The sequence below is a fragment of the Symphodus melops genome, assembly GCF_947650265.1.
Source record: "Symphodus melops genome assembly, chromosome: 2".
NCBI classification, from domain to species: domain Eukaryota; kingdom Metazoa; phylum Chordata; class Actinopteri; order Labriformes; family Labridae; genus Symphodus; species Symphodus melops.
This window is the reverse complement of record NC_136692.1, coordinates 27,156,372-27,171,738: the sequence shown is the minus strand read 5'-3', so window position 1 is coordinate 27,171,738 and position 15,367 is coordinate 27,156,372. Positions and strand designations below refer to the sequence as shown.

At 43.1% G+C, this 15,367-nt stretch overlaps 2 protein-coding genes across 2 annotated transcripts; both read right to left on the bottom strand.

Annotated features, from left to right (window-relative positions):
* Positions 1–1,055: 1,055 nt before the first annotated feature.
* On the bottom strand, positions 1,056–3,465 carry ndufb7 (NADH:ubiquinone oxidoreductase subunit B7). The gene is made up of 3 exons (XM_079334134.1): positions 3,204–3,465; positions 1,835–2,003; positions 1,056–1,226 (listed from the first exon to the last, which is right to left on the bottom strand). Exons 1-3 carry the CDS (start codon positions 3,313–3,315, stop codon positions 1,139–1,141), a joined length of 369 nt encoding a protein of 122 aa, XP_079190260.1. The 5' UTR covers positions 3,316–3,465; the 3' UTR covers positions 1,056–1,138.
* Positions 3,466–4,777: 1,312 nt separating this feature from the next.
* On the bottom strand, positions 4,778–13,978 carry LOC306820610 (transitional endoplasmic reticulum ATPase-like). Its single transcript, XM_079338494.1, has 18 exons — positions 13,615–13,978; positions 13,204–13,315; positions 12,945–13,117; positions 12,713–12,855; positions 10,678–10,808; positions 10,008–10,139; positions 9,808–9,910; positions 9,513–9,646; positions 9,276–9,411; positions 9,085–9,197; positions 7,882–8,046; positions 7,628–7,750; positions 7,317–7,529; positions 7,028–7,206; positions 6,779–6,908; positions 6,152–6,310; positions 5,343–5,494; positions 4,778–5,268 (listed from the first exon to the last, which is right to left on the bottom strand). Exons 1-18 carry the CDS (start codon positions 13,635–13,637, stop codon positions 5,172–5,174), a joined length of 2,418 nt encoding a protein of 805 aa, XP_079194620.1. The 5' UTR covers positions 13,638–13,978; the 3' UTR covers positions 4,778–5,171.
* Positions 13,979–15,367: the final 1,389 nt, after the last annotated feature.

The following is a 15,367-nucleotide window of genomic DNA, read 5'->3' as shown; positions in this document are numbered from 1 at the left end:
ATCATTTTCACGCAGGCGGATGGCTGCTCTTCTCAATAATCATTTTAAACACACTCATATCGATTTACGAATTCAACATGGCAAATGTACGACTTTCTTTTGTATTCTTTAGAAAAATCAAGTTTTCAACACGGCCCTGACACTCCGTGATAACGAGCTGTGTTTCAAGGATCTGTGCTGTCAGATATAAAAGATAGGCAGGGTTTGTTAAAGTAAAACCTGGTTCACACGGCAGGATAATTACGCCGTTTTTGGCCCCGATTCTCCCCTTCCAATAATCTTAAGGACGCCCCGATCATCATAAAATCATCTTATAAGATCATCCTGCCGTGTGTGGTGTGTTCAGACCGCTCTCGTCTGGTCGGAAGAATGTCGGGACCGCTCCGATCTCAAATCAGGGATATTCAACATGTTGGATTGTTGTCTCATGTGTGGCGTTTCCCCCCCCGAAGGGAAACGAGCACGAGCCTGTTGAATGTGACGCATAGCCAATCAGAACACGAGGTGAGCCCCCCGTGAGAAGCGAGGAAACACCGGGAGCAAAACAACAACTACTCACCTCCATATCAACATGTAGCAAGTACAGCTCATGCTCCCGTTGTCTCCGCTCCTTTGACCGACGCCTCTTTTTAAAACGTGTTTTTTCAGATAAAAACAGCACAAACGATCCCTGTTACGTCCTCTTCGTCCGTTTGCTGACTCTGGAATCACGTTTGATCTCGAGAGGTTTTGTGAGATTTCCCGTCTGATCGGGGGACGTTCGTGAGTGAAATCGGTTGGTGCGTGGTGTGTTGATGTTGCCGTGTGGCCGCTCACCACACATTGTACGACCAAAACTGTAAAACCTCCGATTATTTATCGTCATGTGTGTGGTCTCTAAAGTTTGGGAAATCGGCCTACAATTTTAAAATCCTGCCGTGTGAAGCAGCCTTAACTGACCTGAGATATGAGGAGCTTTTTTTTTTTTAAATGACTGATCGATCAGAGAACACTGAACTCTCGAGTGATGTCATCCAGAGTGTTGGTGCACATTTCGATCTGAAGGAGGCCGAGGGTTGTGGAGCTTAAACGATCTTGTTTATTGTGAAGGGCAGCACATATATATACAGAGACGAGGAAGAATCAGAGGATGTACTGATCACGCAGCTTGAGCCTGAGCCTCGATTTTCTTCTTCCTCAGCTGGAGCCTCCTCTCTCTTTCGTACTCCTTCATGCGCATCACGTAGCTGGAGATGGAAAAACACAAGATGCACGTTAAAGGACGCAGTGTTTGGATGCCACAACACTTTCTTCATCTCCGTCACGGATGTTAAAAGGGATCAGTGATACAAAGCTTTAACACGTGCGTGCGTAAAGTCATTGACGTGACATCAGCAGATATTAAACATGTTGACAAACATCAGCACGTTTGCGTCGCACTGATGACAGCAGCTGACGTCTATCTGTTGAATCGCACTGATTTAATCACCAACTGCTGATTCAGAGAGGGAGAGCTGTGATTGGGCGATTCACCAGGTGGACAAACCTGATCTGATTGGTTTTTCATGGTCAAACGTCAGCAGAGTGGGAGTCTCACTATCGCTGGGAAAAGATCAGCAGCAGGCAGTTTGAACATTAGCCATGCTGGCTGGAGGCAGCACAGCAGTTCCACATTAGTTAAGGGCTCATTTAAACAAAGGCGAACACTGACCGCTGTGTCAGTGTGCTGGCCGGTGTGGGGGGGGGGGTCCGGGGGTTTTAGGCCAGGAAATGTTGAGGAACCAACACTCTAAAGAAAAGCACTGCTCTCATTGGGGGTGGACTCAGCTCTGACGTGTGTTCACTGGATACTCACTCCTGGTTCTCGCAGTAGTCCCAGTCGTGTCTCTCGTGCTTGCAGGCCATAAAGTTGGGAAAGTTGTCCCTCTTGCACTTCATGAATTTCATGAGGTACTGGGCGCAGTAGTCCCTCTGCTCCAGAGGAAGCTGGGCCAAGTTCATCTGCTCCTGCGTGGCTACCATCACTGAAAATCAAAAACAAGTTTCAGCGTTCCGCAGTGAAGGCCGGCCTTTAACAGAGACCCCCGTCAGGAGCCGTCACCAGTGACTGAAGCTCGATGTATCCTGTAGTGAACGTTTGGTTATCACTATGGCCAGGCGTCCACTCAGATTTGTTCTTCTGGATCTATTACAAGTTCATGAGACCAGAAAGTAATGTTTTAAACCGATATGCATTCACAGTACATTCAGAATATATTACCTTTCAACGTGTTCATGACCACGCACAGTGTTTGTTTACAAATCGTCTGTGAGGACTAAGCCTGAGCGACGTCGCCGTTTGGTTACTGAAGGGAGCTTTGGAAGCCCGACGATGGCGGCTGTCATACAGGAAGTGTTTTCAGTAAACCTGAAGGCTGACAGCTGGAGCTGAGGCGGGTTTAAAGCGTCTGGACTAACAGCTCCGTCGACTGGACCAGCAAGGTGCCTTAATGTGAATAACTCTTATCCTTCACAAAATATAAACACGTGGGTTTAAAAATCAAACCAACATTCAAAACCTCTAACCTATGTAAACTCGTCCACGTCACGCCGTTTGGACACTTTTTTGTTTTTAGAGAAGACAAAAAAAAAGTCCAATGATGTAAACACTGCAAGACATGCAAGTTATTTATTTTCTACTGTTTTAAAGAAGTTAATTTGTACTTTTAAAACTAAAACGTGTCATTTTTATTTCCAGCGATGCTTCGATTTCAGTCTTAAATATTCAATAAATAAACTGTCATTATAAACAACACACCAGCTTTAATAGCTGAACACATTTACAGTCGAGAGCATATCAGTTATCTATGAGGGCAAACAAATTAATAAAATCATTTAATAATCACTATCGAGGTCAAATGTTCGATTAATCGTGATTTGAGGACATATCGTCCAGCTCGACTGAGACAAAAAGATGTAGACAAACTGTGACATTTAGTGAGACAGCCGCAGTTCACTTTAAACCCAAACAGTGCTGACAAAATAAACAAATAAATAAAATAAACGAATACATAAATAAAAATAAACGTAAAAAAATAACCCCCCCAAAATACACAAACAAATAGAATAACCAAATAAATTTAATAAACAAAAGAGCTAATATGGCTAACTTTAGGCAGGCTTAATAATATAAATGATTAGAATGACTTGAGAACAGATCTTTAATGAAAGCTTTCTTTTCTCACCTCTCTCTTTTCTCTCTCCGAAACCAAACTCGGGGTCGAACTGGAACTTTCGGTCCGGGTCCGGTTCGGTGTCCCGCTCGGTAACGTACCGTCTGACCAGGTGAGCTCCCATGGCTCCAAACACCTGTTTGCACTTTAGCTTACTTTGTGAAGAAGGATTTATTTGTATATTTCCTAAATGCTTTCCTCCATTCGGTCACCTCCACAAGCCCCTTGCTTCTACTTCCGCTTGTCACCGGAAATAATCAGCCGAGCGGTACCTCAGGAAACACTTTCCCCCAGTTCACACATTAAAGGTTCCACTTACTGACAACGATTGTTTAATAGTATTGATTTAATATTGTTTGAATAATCGATGCAGCTGTGAATAATACATGTTTAACTTGTTGAATTATTTTTAGCTTTTTAAAGTTTTTTTTAGCCAAGCCGCAAAAAATGAAAGCCGCAGAGAAAAAAAGCAAAAATGTCATGAATAAAGTTGAATAAATGTCCGAAATAAAATACAGTAAATACAAATACAAGAAACAGCTCATAAACTGGAGGAAGTTCTGAAGCAGTTATCAGATTAAGAGAGCGTAAAGATCTTTTTGTGAAGTTGAATCTGATGGTTCGTTGACTTGTAGTTGATATTTGATGTTATAGGAATTCTTAGGTTGGAAAATGTTTTTTGGTACTTATATTGAAAGGAACTGAAATACATTAAGATGTGTGAGAATAAATGTTGGAAATGTCTTAAACACACATCCCAGGAAGTACTGTGAAGAACATCTTTTTAAGTTCATTTCTGAGGGACTCATTTCAGAGCAGCATGAGTGATCAAGTACTGAAAGTATCAGGCTCAGTAACTATTAGAAATACTCCTTTGGTAAACTTCTCAGGCGGACAAAGACAAACAAAAGTAAACCCGTATTCATTGTGTGTTTTATCAGTTAAAAACATCAAATGCTCCATAAATAACAGATTGAAGGAAAGACAGAATCGTAACAAGAAGAATCTATGAAAATGTGGCTGAGAGCCAATCGGATTTGTTGCTCCCTGTTAAACTGCAGAAAGAAAAAGTGAACATGAAACTAAAGGAGTGAGAGAGTGACTGGTTGATATGAGGGTCTGGATGCAGGAATACTTACTGGACGGCGTGTACAGCAGGTGGTTGATGTAATAAGCCATCCATGCTGTGAAGCCCCAGTAGTAGTTTGTCCTGGTTAAAGTGTTTGCACCTCCCAGCCACCGTCATAGTTTCAAATATCTGTAGCATGATGTTTTTGAACATTGAAGTTGATCTGAGATTCATTGTATTTGGGTGTATTTCATATGACCGATAGATAGATAGATAGATAGATAGATAGATAGATAGATAGATAGATAGATAGATAGATAGATAGATAGATAGATAGATAGATAGATAGATAGATAGATAGATAGATAGATAGACACTTTTATAACTTTTTTTTATGTGCATCCAAGATGCATTGCGTAGTTTCGAAAAATGGCCACCTGTACAACAGCAAAGATTTTCATTTGTACACTGAAAAGAAAACTGAGCCAGTATTACAAAATAAAGCTTGTTGGATTGATCCTAGAGGCATATACAAACATTTATTTCTCACGTTAAACATACACACACACACAACTCACCTCATTTCCATAGTGCAAACACATCACATTTTAAAGTGTCAACTCAAAGCGTCTGTGGTCATTTATATTTCTAATTTACATCAATTAAAACAATTCAATAGCCTAACAGAATATATTCTTTTTATTTTCTAACACTTGTTTCTTATTGTTTTACTGTTACACAACATGTTTTTATGCTCTTTAAAAAGCAAAAACTTTGTCAGCAGGCTTCCCTTTTGTTTCTCCCCTTCACCCCTCTTTTCCTCTCCTTCAGGTTTCACCTCTTCAAGGAAGTGAAGTGCAGCAGTGTATCACTGAAAAACATTGTGCAGCTGAAGTTTTAATGAGTTTTTGTCACTGATAGAGATCATCTTCACCCTCCTCTCTGAACAGGCCTGACCCGGGGCCTGACCCCTGAGTTCCATCGCGGGTACCGGTTGCAGAAGGAAACCTATGGGAAGAAAAAAATCAGTGAGCCTCGAATGTGTCCTCAGGAAAACGCGTGCTCCACATATATATGTGTACCTGAAGTTTCCAAAGCCTCGGCTCTGCTGCAGAGTCTGAGAGAACATTTCATATTTTCGAATGTCGTTGTCGCTGACTGAGCGACGAGCGAATCGCATCGCCTCTTCAAAGTGGTCCTTCCTGATCTCTGGGACCGGATCAAAGTCCTCATCCTGTAGACATCAAATCAAAAACCTGAACATCTTAATGTGGACACAGTACACTGAGTGTGTGTGTGTGTGTGTGTGTGTTCCCAGTCCAAAGGCTGATAGTTACAAAACACACAGCCGCCCTTTAGGGAACTTTTTTATCTCCCACTTCCTCTGTCTGTACCGAGCACACACAGCCGGGTATTGTTTGAGGAGTGGAGCATGGGTGTGTTTTTATCAAGGAGAGAAGAGTCCTGAGCAGATCCTGAGCTTTGTATTTGTATTTGTATTTGTGTGTGTGTGTGTGTGTGGGCAACATTTTTGGTTCTTGCCTATGAATTTAGTTGATCACCTCAGTTTTTGCTTGATTTTTTTCACAGATTCATCTCTTCCTATGCCTTTATGAAAAACAAGTGTTGTTTTAAAGTGTCACTGCTTTTGGATAGTGTGGATCAGTAAAATGATTTTTCCTTTTAAATGCGTCATAACTGAAAAGTATTAAAGGAGGAACATTTTGAAGACCTTCATTTAAAGCCTTGAATGGGTCATTTGAGTATCGGAGGTGAGATTGTATCAAAATCAAAGGCTGGCTGAGGCTGTGGTAGAGGGGCCCAGTGGGTTCATTCTGGAAATATGAACATGTTAAGGAGTTTAAATACAGCGCAGCTTTAGCAGTCTGACCATGGGGATGTCCGCTCTGTTCTGCCTCTGACGCTCTGCCTTGATCTCGGCCTCGATGGCCTCACGGATGGCCAGCTTACAGGCCCGCTGGCAGATCTCTGTCAGGTCGGCTCCAGAGAAACCGTCTGTGATACCAGACAGGTAATCCAGGTCCACATCCTACAGGAAGGAGAGAAAAGAGGAGCAAAACACAAACGTTGTAATGTATCGATTCCCTTTCATTCTGAGAGCTGGGGTTACTCTCGTAACTAAATATTAAGTAAAAGCAGTTTAAGCAGTAAAATCCTGTTAGCTTTTATCCATTTTCCTGTGACGGGAAGTCATTTCTGGTTGCTCACTAAAGATCTTGATGTATTTTTACGTTATTGGGGGTAACAATGATAGTTTTTCTATGAATTTTATTTAAAAAAACAGATGTTTTTTCTGAGCTCAAGACTTAGTTTTCTTGTTTTCTTTGGATAACAAAGCTGGTTTTCCTGATAAATCTGTCTTATTAAATACATGACAGCATCTCTCCGTCTCCTTCCATCGTATGAATTGAAACCAAAAGATGAGTTCCTGCTCTCACTCTGCAATACTCGATGTAGACACTTCACACAGAGCTCTCCATGTGTGTGTATCACTGACTTGTGCCACAGGAGACTTGCGTAGGTTGGCGTTGAGAATGGCTTTGCGCGATGGTTTGTCTGGGAGCGGGATGTAGATGAGCTGGTCCAAACGGCCCGGCCGCAGGATGGCAGCGTCTATGATGTCCGGTCTGGTGTGAGGAATGAAAACAGCGAGATGAACAGAGAGACAGGTCAGGATGTCTGTTTGATTCAAAGTGTGTTTTACTCTCAGAACCAGTGCAGGAACAAGACATCCCAGAGCGTGCACCTGTTTGTGGCACCAATAATGAAAACGTTCTTTTTGTCGGACATGCCGTCCATCTCTGTGAGGATCTGGTTTATGACTCTGTCAGCTGCTCCACCTGCATCCCCAGCTCCACCTCCTCTGGATTTGGCGATGGAGTCCAACTCATCGAAGAACAGGATACAGGGGGCTGCCTGTCTGGCCTGGGGGAGAGAAGGACATCAGGGGGTAAAGTTTGACCTAAACACACTCAGCTGCCTTGACTTAAAATCCCACGAGGATTCATTCCTGGCTGTATTGTTTTCACCCTCACTTTATCAAACACGTCTCTGACGTTGGCCTCTGATTCTCCGAACCACATGGTGAGCATCTCAGGTCCTTTGATGGAGATAAAGTTGGCTTGGCATTCATTGGCGATGGCTTTAGCCAGAAGAGTTTTCCCACAGCCTGGAGGGCCGTAAAACAGCACGCCACGAGACGGAGTCATGCCGAACTTCAGGAACTTATCTGGATACTCGACAGGGTACTGAGGGGAGTGGGACAGAGATGGGTGGTTAACGGTACGAGCAATTGTAGGTCCATGCAGAGTTTGGTGGTTTTAATTATTTTGAGCGTTTCTACCACCTGAACCAGCTCTTGCAGTTCTCTCTTGACCTCGTCTAGACCGCCGACGTCCTCCCAGCTCACCTGAGGAACCTCTGCGACCGTCTCTCTCAGAGCGGAGGGGTTGCTCTGACTCAGCGCCCACTGAGGGAGGACAAGATGGCGTCTTCAGTCATCATAAAATGTTCACTTCTAAATGTAATCTAACTAATCTCTCTCACAGGTAGGTGTGTGTGTGTGTGTGTGTGTGTGTGTGTGTGTGTGTGTGTTTGCACTTGGAAGTCGTCCATGTTGACGGCCAGCGAGTTGAGCAGGTCGGCGTCGATGGTATCGTCCTCCAGGTTTATGAGGGTCATCTTCTTGCGGATGGCCTGCAGAGCAGCTTCTGAGCACAGAGCAGCCATGTCTGCGCCCACATGACCGTGTGTCTCTTTGGCGATCTGAGAAGGGTCAAAGGACTCAGACAACTATGTTCATGTATGAAACAGTACATGAGCATATCAAGACCGGGACAGATGCCGTCTGGAGGTGGCTGAATATTTGAGTTTGTGGTCATATTTTTTGGATTGGTTTAAAGCTTATATTGAAGAATGTGTTCACTTGAAGGATGTTCAAAACATCACTCGTATATGAGCAACAGTTTGAGTTCACTGGAAAAATAAAAAATAAACTTTAATCACTTTACCCCAGTAAAAATATCTGTACCAAGTTATTATAACAGCAACATTTACAACGACCTCCTTAAAAGGTCTCGGGAGGAGTTTTGGTCTGGTCATGAATCAGCTGATGCGTCTTTATAAGCTATGACAGCAAGCGAGACCATCAGCGACATGATCAATCATTTCTTTAACGTTGCTGTCAGAGAAGGCCATAAACGTTCCTCTGTAAAGATTCACATTTAATGATACATTCGAGGTTAGGAAGAAGGATCAGGGCCACTGAAAACATTTCTTCTTGATCTGACTCTTTTTATTTTACAGATATGACTGCAGTTCTGAGAGTAAAATCTAGATTCTCTCTATTTTATCAGCAAAAAAATTGAGGGGGGGAAGCTCTCTTTAATGTTTTGAATGTGGACTGCAGTACCAATTCCAAACACTAGGGGCCAGAGTTTCACATTACTCCTTTAAGAATTCTGACTTTAATCTAAAGCCGGGTGCACGCTGCAATTTCTGCCTGTTTCAGACCCAATTTTTGACGTACAACTAATTTTGAAGTCGGGCTGGATTTCCACCACATCACACTTCATCATTCTTGTAGTGAACATTGAGGCACGAAAGTCCATCATGGCCCGATCAGATCATAGAAGCTACAGGTAAGGATCATTTGGTTTTTATTAAAATGGGAATGACTCCCCTCCAATCAAACCAACAGATGTTCAATTCACTCATAAACGTAAGAAAAGCAAAAAGTCCTGCACACTTGAAAGGTATAAATGGACTCGAGTGTATGTTTGGTCCACGCTGATGCTTCCTTACCCTCTCCAGATCCACGTCGTCACCCATCTTCATGTTCTTGGTGTGAATCTGCAGGATCTCCAGTCTGCCCGTCAAATCCGGGATTCCGATGTCGATCTCCCGGTCAAACCTGCCTGCAGAGAGACATCAGCCTATCAGAACGGTTTATTGTATATCCATATGTTATGGGCTGCGTGTGAAGCTATCCTGACCGAAACGTCTCAGAGCAGAGTCCACGCTGTTTGGTCGGTTTGTGGCTGCCATGACAACCACATGAGCTCTTTGCTTCAGGCCATCCATCAGGGTCAGGAGCTGGGAGACTATACGTCTTTCCACTTCACCATGGGTCTACACACGCACACACACACACACACACACACACACACACACACTTAAATGGACCTTATACAGCTGAAGCAGACATGTTGTTCTTGTTCTCTGTTGGTTACTTTCTCTCGCTTGGGAGCGATGGCATCCAGTTCATCAATAAAAATGATAGATGGAGCGTTTTTCTCCGCCTCCTCAAACGCCTTCCTCAGGTTGCTCTCTGACTCTCCTGCCAGCTTACTCATGATTTCAGGACCTACAGAGAATATTAATGAGCATGTATAATATATTTTCTCCAACACATAAAATAGAAGTGTAAAAACAGTTTTGGTAAATTTCTGTACTGAGAATTCAAACCTTTAGACCTGATTTCTTTCTCTGCACAACATAGTGTCACTTTGTGAACTACAACCTTACCATTGATGAGGAAGAAGAAGGCACCAGTTTCATTGGCTACAGCTCTGGCCACCAGAGTCTTCCCAGTGCCTGCAGGGCCGTAGAGCAGGATACCTCTGGGGGGCTGACAGAGAGGAAGGAAGGAACGTGTGAAACCTTTATGGCGAGAAGTGTTAACAGCACTAATAAATAAGTTCAGAGATTGTCTATATGAATGACACCTTGACTCCTATCGCCTTAAAAAGTCCGGGGTGTCTGAGAGGAAGCTCCACCATCTCTTTGATTTGGGCCAGCTGCTTCCGACAGCCTCCGATGTCGTCGTAGCCGATGTCGTTAAGATTCTCCTCCTCGTCCTGTGACAGGGACGTTTCAAAGATTCAGATCAGATTGAGTATCTACTTCGATATGAACATGGTTCCTGATGCTAGTTGTGAAATCAAGCAAATATGGCCGAATAACGTTCAAACTGAGACACCAATTTTATTAAGGCATCAAATATGAAGAAAAAGTAATCGTGTCCAAAGTTCTAACCCGGGCTCTCAATTGTATAAATTCACACCATATCATTAGATTTTAGAAAGTGTGGTAGATGATAATGCAATACGCTTCAAGACAGTTTTAAAGAAGGGTGACAAACCAAAAGATGTGAGGATATAAGTATTTGAAAAAGGCTCTTTAAGTATAATTCGGGGAAATCTGCAACCCTGGTGACAAAGAAGACTTCAAACCGGCAGCTGATAAAACAATGAATGACATTAAGGCCTTTAACCTCCTTTTGTACAGACTGTGAGCCAGAAGAATTACTTCCTAAAAACATCCCATTTCTACACACTAGCAGTCAGAACAGTGCAGTAAGAGACACGCATGACAGCACAGAGCTGGGAGTTTCACCTCTCTCTTGATTGGCTCTCCCTCACAGTAAATGACCGTATCCGGGGCGACGATGCAATGCGGGCTGGGATCTGTCTCCACCACTTTGAACTCCACCGCCCGCATGCTCCCCCTCACCAAGAAGATGTCTCCTGAAAACACAGATGAAGAGTTTAGAAACATCGAAATGTGAACTAGATACCCAAAGTAACCAAATGGTGCAAGTAAAGAGTGAAGTTACGCCTGGAATAAATGAAGGATAATGAACTTGCATGCACAGAAAGCAATGCCATGTGTTTTACTTTTCCACAGAGAAAGTACAAGACATCAAAAACACAAGTTTGACACAATAATCATGCTCATGGGGGAGTTGCAAGCTGGCATCATGTAACACCTTTAAAACAATGAGAACAACTTTAAAATCCCTTCTGAAAGTTGCAGGATTCATCGTGCACAAATCTGCAGCTTTCAGATCTCTTACTGTATGTCGGCTCTAGTTTAGTTAAACCTTGGACTGCAGGCATTGCAGCTTTTGGTAGGCTACTCTAGGCTACACAGAGGTCTACTGTTGCTACTTTAGAGATGGGAGAAATAAGGGCCGTAAAGTTGAGGTCAGAAGTGTTTGTGATGACATCTGTGAGACCAGATGTCCTGTCAGTGCAAAACTGGATGCCTCTCATTTATTGGCTAACATCTTATCTTCATTTAGCTTTATTAGAAGTTCCTACTTATCCAGACATCAAAAATGATTCTTCTCAGATTCTTTGAAGTGGTGTTTTTATGAGGTACTTAAATAAAGCAGTCAGCTCGGTTGCTTTATTGAGAAACTGGAAAGAGTGCAGACACGCAAGCTATAATATACATCTCTACAGACCATTGTAACATGTCAGGATTGAATACGGGACCTAAAAGACTCTAAAGTGCTGTACTGTACTTTGCCATCTGCAAGCCATTTTGTTTCAGCATTACTTTAGAACGCCACGTTTCCTCTGGCTTCAACACACCGATCAGCTGTTTGGGTCTTTGACAGAGACAAAACTGATAAGTTAACCGTTTTTGCATTGCCAATGACCTGCTGTTTACTGTGGATATGTGAGGATACTTTTATGGAGTAAATGTAAACGAGGGTGTGTGTGTGTGTGTGGGGGGGGGGAGGACAGGAGAGATCCAAAGTTACCTGGTGATGCAGGTTTTGTAATCTGAGTCCACAAACCCAGAGAGAGCTACACGTTGGACTTGGACTGTACTGTACCTCTGACCTTTGTGAATGAGAGGACACCAGCGTCGTGCCTGCAGCCTTCATCACTCACCATCCAGAGTTCCCCGACGTACTGGACACTACTAATCTTTTATTCAAACTAGGATGCAGATATACAAAATGCACAGCAAAAATATCAGTGTGCTATTAAACTGAAGAGTGAACTGCAGGCAAAGTAAGACATGTTGTGTGCCAACTTTGTTAAAAGTAAGTCTCTTGCTTACAGCGGAGTAAAGCCCTGAAAAAAATCTAAATATAACACACTCTTAGATTTTGTCATTTTTTCTTGAAATGTGTTAAACAATGTGACACAGATTGCTCATTCTGCAGGATTGTCTAGCATAGCGTCCATTCTGGCACTCTTGCTGGTTTCTAAAGAAACGGTCTGAGCCGACTGGCATCTCCTGAGGCTGATTAACCAATTACTGACAAGTATTGAGAATACGGCCCTTCTTCAACCAACCAGAACAATCCTTGGCTTACACAGTCATTTTGGCTCAGACAAAATACAGGACACATAAGGCCGTCATCAGAAATAAAAGCAGACTTTAGATGCATTATGAAGATCAGGAACAGCAAAGGTCCCAGAACAGTTCTCTGGAGAACACCACAGTCTGTGTGTACTGTGTGTGACATGTGAGCATTCATTCTGATGGAATCGCCCTTTATTATAATAAGTGCTTGACACCAGCTTAGAACTTATTCTTGAGAGACGGACAGGGAATATTTTTGGATTTACAGGATCAGGGTCATTTTATCAGCAGAGGTTTTCACTGTGGGTGAGTTTGTGCACAGTACCTTCATGTACAGGCCGGTAGGCTTCAAGAAAATAAGGTTTGAGGAAAACTTCAAAGAGGTTTCCTGTGAGGCCTTCAATAGTGTCATCTATTGGAAGAACATGGATCCTTTTCCCGTACTTGATATCAGGGCAGGCATGAATGCTGGGATAAAACACATCAATGGATACAGATTATTTCTGCTAATGTTGTCACACCTCACATCACAGCAAGTATACAGGTGTGAGATTTACCTGACGACATCACCGAGCCGGACACGCAGGTTGTTGCGCGTCACGCGGTTCACGCGGACCCGCTCTACCCCACATGTGTTCTCAGTCAGGACGATACACACCGTCTGACGACGCTTCCTCCCTTTCAACACCACCGTGTCACCCCGGAAGAGCTGAAGCTCCTCCGTCTTATTCTAGTGGAAACACAAGTCTTAGGAAAAAAAGCAACTTGACTGGACTCAAACCTTTCACAGACCGCGACACTCAGACACACGCAGACCTGGGACAGGCTGACTATACTGTTGTCTTCATTTAGAGATTCGTCCACAATGAGTCTGTTGGGCCTCTGTTTCTGCTTCAGGATGGCGGTGGAGAAATCTTCCCCCTTTGGGCTTCAAACAAGACACACATTAGTACTCTCTCACATACAGGCACTGCACTTGTAGCTCTAATTTCCTCATGTGACACTGAGCTGTATTTAGACTCTCTGGCTCTGCACGCAGCAACTAAACTAAAGTGTTGACATGAAGAAAATCTGACTAAATCGTCAATGGATATGTGTAAAATTATGTTTTAAGTCGAACTGGCTTCATGGCAACAGCATTCAATGTTAACATTTCGTACAGTTGGCTCACATACACACGCAGAGATAGCACACATGAAGCTGTGAACATGCAGCTGTTTGACTCACTCAGCACCTCCTGAGCTCGGCATGATTGCTCTTCTTTGTCTTGTTAGGTATCCTCTATATTTCACACTCTCTCCTTCCTATTATATTCAGGAGTCTGTCACAAGTGAGCGGATCAATGCCAAAAGATTCAGGTACTGATCAGCCTGCGGTGGTTTTGCTCGTCCTGAAGCCCAGAAGTTCCAAAGAGAGATTCTCAGTGTTTTTGTTTTCCCTCATCGCCTCGTACCACCGTGTTTGTGGAAGCCGCAGCCTGTAAGTGGGGGTAGAAATGTGCCCTTCTGCTACCCTGTCTGATTTGTAACCCCATCGTTTGCACACACACAAACTATGACACAGTCGCAGTCACTCAGAGATCCCAAACACTTACCTTGGAGAGTTTCCCAGGACAGATATAGCCTGATATTTCTTTCACCCTCTCGCTCCAACCAGTGAAAGTGCTGCATGGTGCGGCACGGGAAACACTTCCTGGCTTACTGTGACATATTTGGGTCAAATTAATGCTGTGAAAAATTGTCTGTTTTGGATGATTTCTCCTAACCGCAGCATGGTCTATCCTCCTTCGACTCTTCTGTGTTGTGACTGAACGGACAGGCTGTTGTGATCCAGCTGCTCTGAACACACACTCCACATGCACACAGCTGTCAAATGAAAACACGCAACAGGACATTTCATGCAACGTGTGTGTACACATACTCACATTGGACACATTGAAGTCTTTTAGTTGAAATTTTATTTCTAAAATTGTCATTTAACAAATGACTTGAGACGAGTAACAAGTGCACAGACTCATTATTCACCTTGTGTAAATGTAGACTTAAACACTGTCCTCCTCTCCTACAGATTAAACTCATGAGAATGAAACAAACTTGGCAGCTCACACCTTCAACTAACTGTGACAAGCGGCCATGTTTTCTTGAGTTGCAAAGAAAATGAACAGTAAAGGAGAAACTAGGGGCGAGAGGTAGCAGAATAGGCCTCAGTGCACAAAGAAATGTAAACATCGGAGCGTGGAGAGTGGATTGAGAACATTCACAAACTGAAACATAAATCTTGAGACATACTGTAGATAAACATACAAGAATGGGTCATTTTAACTAAGCATGCACAGAGGAGCTGTCAAACCTGGAATGGAGTCTTTACGCTTGAGATGGGAATGAGATGAGCCAGGAGTCAAGCCCAACCTTCAGGAGGATATACCTGTTTATCTGTGATTATCCAATCATGCCCCCTCAGTCAGACTGAGCGGCAGGTCTGCCTTTAGTAGGGGGAAAAACTCATAGAGGGGGAAAGCCGATAGTTATTTAGACTCCTACAATTTACTAAAGGCGCAGAACTCTGGTATCCTGACATTCATACTGGATGTACCGGAACCCATTCAATTCTCTGAATAGTGAAAGAAAATAAAAACCTCCAGAGGTGTGGACCTGACCCCAGGCTGAGAACGTTGGACAGTATTTGGTTCATAAGTTTGAACACTACAAACAGTTGTGGCGATGAGTTGATTGATTGACTCAGCGGTACCCTGTGATTAAGTGTTTTATAATCATTATAATAAATAAAGGCTGATGTCCTGATGGTTCGTTTTTACCGTATTCACATGTTCACTCTAACACGCGTGGCTGAGATGTTCTGCTCTGTCCCTTCTTGAACCCATACAAGGCACAGTGCACCACATTGCTTCCAATATGTTGGCATTTTAAGACATTATAAAAAAATAATAAAAATAATAAAGGACAGGATATGCAGGCGAAAG

Coding starts and splice junctions, on each gene's coding strand:
- ndufb7 (XM_079334134.1), bottom strand. CDS start 3,315: ATGGGAGCTCACCTGGTCAGACGGTACGTTACCGAGCGGGACACCGAA. Junction 2,004..3,203: donor CGGAGAGAGAAAAGAGAGAG/GTGAGAAAAGAA, acceptor TTTGATTTTCAG/TGATGGTAGCCACGCAGGAG. Junction 1,227..1,834: donor GACTACTGCGAGAACCAGGA/GTGAGTATCCAG, acceptor TTCCATCTCCAG/CTACGTGATGCGCATGAAGG.
- LOC306820610 (XM_079338494.1), bottom strand. CDS start 13,637: ATGCCGAGCTCAGGAGGTGCTGA. Junction 9,647..9,807: donor CTTCTTCTTCCTCATCAATG/GTAAGGTTGTAG, acceptor TATTCTCTGTAG/GTCCTGAAATCATGAGTAAG. Junction 9,412..9,512: donor TCGCTCCCAAGCGAGAGAAA/GTAACCAACAGA, acceptor GTGCGTGTGTAG/ACCCATGGTGAAGTGGAAAG.